The 7556-nt window shown below is 38.2% G+C and overlaps 1 protein-coding gene across 2 annotated transcripts in view; it reads right to left on the bottom strand.

Annotated features, from left to right (window-relative positions):
• Positions 1–144: 144 nt before the first annotated feature.
• camkvl (CaM kinase-like vesicle-associated, like) overlaps positions 145–7556 on the bottom strand; it is a 46283-nt gene continuing 38871 nt past the window's right edge. For both annotated transcript variants that reach the window (XM_055049565.1, XM_055049564.1), the window contains 6 exons: positions 6451–6571; positions 5677–5752; positions 5041–5177; positions 4555–4633; positions 4372–4459; positions 145–2599 (listed from right to left, as the gene is read on the bottom strand). In XM_055049565.1, the coding sequence (XP_054905540.1) occupies positions 1118–2599; positions 4372–4459; positions 4555–4633; positions 5041–5177; positions 5677–5752; positions 6451–6571 (1983 nt within the window). In that variant the 3' untranslated portion in view covers positions 145–1117. The remainder of the gene's footprint in view (positions 2600–4371; positions 4460–4554; positions 4634–5040; positions 5178–5676; positions 5753–6450; positions 6572–7556) is intronic.

Raw genomic sequence — 7556 nt, 5'->3', positions numbered from 1 at the left:
TGCTGTTGTGGACCATCCCAAACCACACTCAATGCTACATGGGACTTGTAGTAGGTATGCTTGAGTTGACAAGAGAAACACTTATGGGAACACATGATTTGAATACTTGTATTCATGCATGAAACACAATAATTACGCACAATAACAGATGTTTTCCTTTGTTTTATTGAAAGACTTGCAAACAGAGCACATTTTACACTTTACATGGGTTATGAATAATTATACTAAGAGTGAGGAAAGTACCACAGAACCTGAAAATAGCACATACAGCCAAAAGCATAATGAAATATAGTTTACACGACAGAGTGAAAATAGGAAGGACCGTGTAAGCGACAATAACAAAGTATCCATGATGACCAAAGAAGAAAAAAGATACAATTTTGGTGGACACAATTTTTGAAAAACTTTAATGAAAGAGATTGTTTTATGTGTGATTGCAAAGCCTTTATACAGTGTGTTGCATCTGGATAATGTCAGTTGGTTAGAAACTCACAAGACTTTGGTCACAGTTCAAGTTTATCTATGTTGCACAAATCAAGAAATTGTGTGATCAGAAGAGCCTTTCATATCTGTGTGTCACAATGTGACTCCAAGCCCCCAATAAAAGCTGAGGAGCTACAAAAATAAAGGGAATAAAAGAATAAATGGGGAAAGCTGCTTTGAAAAAAGCTATGCTAGCTATGAAGGGAACTGGTTTACATTCTGGGAGCAAAGCAATAACCAGGAATCTAATTTTCTCTATTTATTTACAGTATGTGGAATAATACAAATGTGCCTGTCATCTGTTATTGGTAGTTTATTGTATTTTTCATACCTTTAAACATTGCAGCGTGCTGCTTGTATATGCTAGCAATACATTTGTTGTGTGGTAGATGTTCAGTCACACAGTAAAGATTTTAGAATTAAACAAGCTTTGGAAATATTGGATATTGAGCTCAATTTCAGCCAGCATTTTTCTCAAACAGACATTTTATATGAATCATAAAAATCAGCAATATATGGTAACTTTTCAAAGTCCAGTTAATCATTCTTCTTTACAGTTCTCAAACTCACCACCAAATAATCAATTCAAAATTTCAAATATTTTGCAGTGTGCATTGCTTTATTCACTCCTGCCTCATAGTCCTCTACCCATCCCAGCCCTGGGCGATTGGCTGGACTGAGCTGTGCCTCTCTGTCCATCCTTGTTTTCCTGTTCCCTGACAGCCTGGGGTGAGGTTTGTGTGGGTGGAGATGGTGGGGGATATGTCGGAGGAGGAATACTGAGGTGGGGGAGTGTAGGTAGTGCTGGTCTCGGAGAGGTGGGAAGTGGTGGAGGAGTTGTTGAGGTTGAAGTTGAGGAGTGTTGAGTTGGACAAGAGCGAGAAAGAGAAGGTGAAGCATGTGTGCTCCTGGCCCATGCTGGCTCACTAGGACAGTCACTGATTTGCTCAAGTAGCGACGGCATGTCTCCCTCAATCTTCTCTAGTACGGCGACCATTTGTTTTTCTATCTGTTCAATGACACTGTCCATTTGCCAATCAGTTGTGGTACTACTCCCACCTCCTCCATGGTGTAGACCAGTCCCGTACATGCCTACTCCTCCTCCTCTGCTTGTATAGAGGGAACTGTAAGGACTCCCAAAGCTCCCAGCCATTCCCATTCCTACAGAGATACCCTCTGGGTTGTATGGTGCAGCATGTCGACCCAAACTAGCTGAGCTGCCAGCTGCATGACAACCTTGTGAGGCTGTAACAGGGGTCCTGGCGATGCTAAACTCTGCACTGTGTCGGTCTGTTTTTCTGGTATTTCTATCCCGTCCTCCTACAGGACTGCCATCACCTCTCAACCTGACAGCTAGTGCTGCATCAACCCCACTTACCATCCCCACTGAAGATGTAACTGGTGCTACCACTGACCTCTCTGCAACTGCTTCAGGTACTTGTGTCTGACACCAGCTTCTGTCAGTCTCATCCTTGTGTGTGCTTTGAGTGGCTGGTTGCTTCTCTGGTGAGGCTGACACAGTGGGAACAGCGGTAGAGCCGTGAAGTGTTGCAGCCATTTTACGCTTTCCTGTTGGCTCAGGGGAGGCAGATGTGTGCTGTTTGCTCAGATTTGCACCTGGAGAACTTTCTAACAGCTTTGATGGTTCAGGAATCACCGTCGAACTCTGCTTAACTTCTGGAACAACTTTAGTGTGACCCAAATTGGCAGCAATTTTCTTGGTTCCTTCTGAAGCTCCCTTCTTCACCCGAGTCATATTAAGCTCCTCCTGTGTTAGTTTCGGACCTGCACTTGATTTTCCAAGAGTGTCCTTCCCATCTGATGGTGTCGTTCCAACTGATGCACCCCTTGAGGTGTATACTTCATCTGGGCTTTCTTCTATCTTAACGGAACCCTCATCTTGTTCCATACCAGCCTGTGTATTTTCAACAGTAACCTCTAAAGAAACACTGCTTGATGTAATCCCTTCATCTGTTGTCCCTTTATCTCCCTCATCACTCGTCCCCTGGGAAACACCCCCTTCGCCATGTTCCCTACTTTGAACCTCAAGTGAACTGTCATTCAGTGCTTCACAGTTCTTCAGCCGTTGCATGAAGGTTGTCACACGAATTGCTTTCTGCAAATAGGAGGAAAAGAAAAACAGGGTAAAGAGGACTTTGTTAAACAAGATTGCCATCACTAAATTTGTCACAGACAAGTTTTTGACAGAATGTCTGTTAAAACAGAATGATTTAGCGTCAACATCCCCAATGATGTCATTTCTGTGGAGTGAAGAAATATTAGTGTCAGTTCTTTTACCTCCAAGAAGCTGTGACACATTATAACCTGGTTTAAATCAATCTCACCACTCACACTTTCTGAGAAACTCCTTCACTGTTTGCTAAAAGTAAGATATGTGTGTACACATCACTTTGTAATTAAAGTGTTTACTCATCTGACATATTTTGACCCACAAACACTAAAGGTGTTTGGGACAATGTGTGAGTTTAGTAGTTGTTTGTAAACCAGGAAGCAGAATTCCCTTGAATTCATTGAAAATGAAAAGCCACTGAATCAAATGTGACTTACCTAAACAGCATCTGTACGTACACAGATCAGGCATTACATTATGACCACCAACCTAACACTGTTATGTTCCCCTTCAAAGCCCTATTCACCAAATGACAATGCATTCTGGCAAGTTAGCATTAGCCTCTTGAGCAATTTCAGCTTCAGGTACTTGTCATTTGAATCACAAGTCAGTGTTTCCTTCTCCTGTGCATAAATAAGACTTTTGCTGACCATGACCCGGAGACTCGTTCATCAGTTTTCTTACCTTTTACCTGCTCTGACTTACTCTTCTACATGTCACAACTGAGCCCTTGTTAAACTCATTCAGGTCATTAAAATTCATATCTTTTTCTGGTTTTATCTTAAGAGGAACAATATTTACTAATGCATCCCACCCACTCACATGTGTGATAATTAACATATAACCTGTGTTATTTTCCTCAACTGTTAGTGGTCATGATGTTATGCATGACTGGTGTATGTTTTGGATGTACCAAGAGTATGAGGCAATGGGCCAGGATTTGTGTAAAAGGAACACCAGAGGGCCTTACAGTTCAAATCACTGTAGTTCAGTTGTCAACAGTGGCCCACATCCTTTATTTCCTTTCCATTTTTCCAACTCCTTATCTACATAATAATAATGATAATAATAAAAACATACAAAAAAGAACAAAACTCTGTTCCCTTTGACAATCAGTACCTTTTAACTCCTTTGTTTAGACAAACTAGCGCAGATGAGGAGTAGGAAAGGTACAGAGTGAGCCACTGTGAACATTTGAATCTTCTCCAGTGAAGAAAAGTGGAGCAGAGTGGATGGATCTCATTTGGGACAGGCAGAGTGACAGTAGGAAGGAGCAGAGCTTGAGAAAAACTTTGACAAGCTAAACATAATTAAGGCCTTATCCAGAGATTTTACAAAGGCTGACTCCAATGTATATCTTTGCAAGTTAACACTCATTAAAATGAATAAATAAATAAAATAAAACAATATTTCATTGTTAAACGATGTTTTATTGAATCACTTCATACAAGTTTCTCCTCACACTCTGTCCTTCTACTCTCAATCATAGTGGAAAACGATACCTTTATCTCCTGGGAACACATGGTGAAAGAAAAAAGAAATTAATACCTGTTACTCATGCTGTTAGGTCAGCACCGCCATCTTCTCCCTTCTTTCTCCTCAGTAATCCCGCCTTATATTTTTTACAGATTTAAAGTACATCTCTGTGTAGTGAGTTCAAATTATGTTAGCCTATCCTTCCATTTACTCATCTGGTCATTCTGTTATATTACCTACATTGTAGATGCTACAAGCAGAGTAATAGAGTGTGCTCATACCCGCCATTTGGCCTTTGCGAAGTTCTTCTCAAACTGGGCGCATACACCATCCTTCAAGTTCTTCTCTGAAGCACCATTTCCTGCAATCCTGATACAAAACACATGCAGTACAACAGTTAAACAATTGCACCATAGATGCAAAAGAAAAAAAAAAAATCTCAGTGCTTTCACCATTACACTTGCCATTCATGCTGGAGCGCATCCTCTGCTGTGATTCTCAGCATCTGGTCCACTTCCATAAGTCTACACACAAGCCCCTTTGCTGAAGAAGGAAAATCAGCAGAAATATATTTTACACCATCAGTAATGACAACTTAAATGCAGACAATGACTTGCAAAAACTTTACAATATTATATATATATATATATATATATATATATATATATATATATATATATATATATATATATATATATGTGTATAAAAGAATCTCGCAAACTTCTGTCTTTGTGATTGTGCACCTCTTGCTGTTGGTCTATATCACTGACATTCAAACAAAATACATTCAGATTTGTTATTATAGTGCGACAAAATGTTACAATAGAAGAATGAATATTTTCACACTGTGCTGTCTGTCACTCTTAGTTGTTTGAAACTGAGCTCAGAACTGTAGGCCAGTGCTTAGAGGAAGTGAGTGTTCAGTGCCATCGTGTGGTTGAGGAAAACACCTGCAGGTGAAATGTCATCCCAGTAAGGAGAATCAAACTCGAACTCCCCAGCAACGATGCGACAGAAGATGATGCGATTATGTAGATCTGTGTTTTCCTCCTCTGTTTCATCATAGAAAGGAGGATTGCCCGATAAGCTGCCGGAAAAGTAGTTGCATTAAAAAAGGAACAAATAATATTTAAAGTAAAACCAGATGTTTGAATAAACTGTAAAAGAATGTAAATATATATTTTATCACTACCAAGGAACACATTTGAAATGTAATCAATTACGAATTTTATGATGGCCCTTGGCTTAATGTAATGTTTTGATTGTTGAGTCTATGCTGCATGACTTTGTGTTTTTGTGTTTTTTATGGTGTAAAGCACTTTGAAATGCCTTGCTGCTGAAATGTGCTATACCAAAAAAACTTGCTTGATTGATTGATTAAAGTCATAGTAATCTTAGTGTGTGTAAATTTCTGAGTTTGAAGAAACATTTAGTCTGAAACGGTATTGGACAAAGACTGGTGTCTTGTATACTGTATGCAAACCTCTGGTTTCATTAGATGGTAAATAACATTTTTGGATAAAACAAAACTGTTAATATTTTGGTTTGCGCAGTTGCACAGTTTTGAGTTTGCAATAAGGACTCACAGTATGAACATTATCACCCCCACTGCCCAGCAGTCCACAGGGCGGCCATATCGATGACGAGCAACCACTTCAGGAGCTGAAAGCATAGGAGCAAATGCAGAGTTTGTGTGTGATTAGAATAGATTTCTGGGTTTTAATTTACACTTCTCCACCTCATCAGATTCTCCAGATGCACAAATAGTTTTTCTCCAAGCCTGTCTCCCACTATTCAATTTTTCACATCCTTCTTTCCACTGGCACATACATTATCTTTTCTTATTTACTGATTTCATTACTTGACTTATCAATATGAATAACTGCCCTGGCCTTCAACTGCAGACCAAAGCACAGCTTAGCACTTTCAGGTCGCCCTCACATAAACATCAGCAAGATGGAGAGGAGTGAGACCGCACAAAGAATCAAAAAGCAGATAAAAAGAGAAGCTAAATGGGAGGGGGAGAGCAAGGGCTGCACACTTTCAATCTCATTTATATTTTTCTGGGATGTAATGTTTCAGAGTGAACGCTTATCCTTGGTAGATTTTTTTTTCTTTCATAGCGCTTAAAGGCTCACAGAGAATTCTATATGGTGAACAACAACATCAATCTTCTGCTATGGTATGGTACTTTATCTAAAATATATATATATATATATATATATATATATATATATATATATATATATATATATATATATATATATATATATATATATATATATATATATATATATAAAAAATATAGACAATAAGGATAATCATGAATGAAGGAACACATAAACAACAGAGTGACCCACCAAGGTATTCAGGTGTTCCACATGGCTCTGTAATTGGTCCATTCTCAAATCTGGAGAGGTAAAAATCTCGCAGAACTACTTTGTTGTGGTTGTTTTCTGTGTAGTACATTAAGTTTTCCAGCTGAAAATTAAATAACAGATTAGAGAAGAATCACTTATGCAGCAATGGCAACTTGTACGTTTGACAAAATGTAATGTTTATTGCTTGTTTCATAAATGGTGACTATGATGTTTTTAAGATGTAAAGCATTTTGAATGAGCTTGTTACTAAAAATGTTCCATACAAATGCATTTGACTTCACTTGATTTATAGTAAATTACCTGATATGTCTTATTTCTCCTAAATTAATTTAAATTTGAGATTTCCTTAGCCAAACAATAAAAAAAAAAATCCTTCAAATGCTCAATTAAATGTGGGTTTTTGCTTAAGAAATGTTACATTCATAAACTTCGCAGAATGATCCACTTAGACATTTCGAATTGAATAAAGAGCCAGTTTTTGGAGCACTGATGTAAAAAGATGGAGCACAATTACGCAAAATGCTTGTGAGAGATTATTTCTACAAAAGCTAATGGCTCCACATCCACAAGTTGAAGGTTCCTGTTCTAGTCAGACAAAAAGGAAAAGTGAAAACTGCTAAAATGGCATTTACATGTTTATGCAATTCATGTTCAAGTCTGAGTTTGTTCACAATCATATTGCAAAGAGAGTCATCACAATCACCATATTTGTATTTTATTTGCATTACAATCTTGACAGAGAGTGGAGATGAAATGACTTCTGATTTTATAGGTCAGGCATGATTTAATAATGACATCAATCCAAGCAGAGGCTGTAAGCATGACCTATTTTTATTTGAATATGTCACTGTGATTCAACTTGATGACAAAATCTAGGAGTCCAAACCTACTGGATTGAAGCAATACTCACTTTCTACCAGTAGGTGGAGTCTGGAGATAGACAACTCTTGTTTCATTTTAATGGGGTCCTATTAAGAATTAGAGACATGGATCTGTATGCACTGTGAGTATCACTGGACAGTCGTTTGAGCCATAAAGAAATTGTTTACTCCCACAGTGGAAATGAAATGTTAAGTATGCTATAA

This window comes from Poeciliopsis prolifica, unplaced genomic scaffold (assembly GCF_027474105.1).
Source record: "Poeciliopsis prolifica strain line A6 unplaced genomic scaffold, Auburn_PproV2 SCAFFOLD029, whole genome shotgun sequence".
Classification (NCBI taxonomy): domain Eukaryota; kingdom Metazoa; phylum Chordata; class Actinopteri; order Cyprinodontiformes; family Poeciliidae; genus Poeciliopsis; species Poeciliopsis prolifica.
The sequence above is the reverse complement of the archived record's forward strand: the minus strand, read 5'-3'. Positions and strand labels throughout refer to the sequence as shown.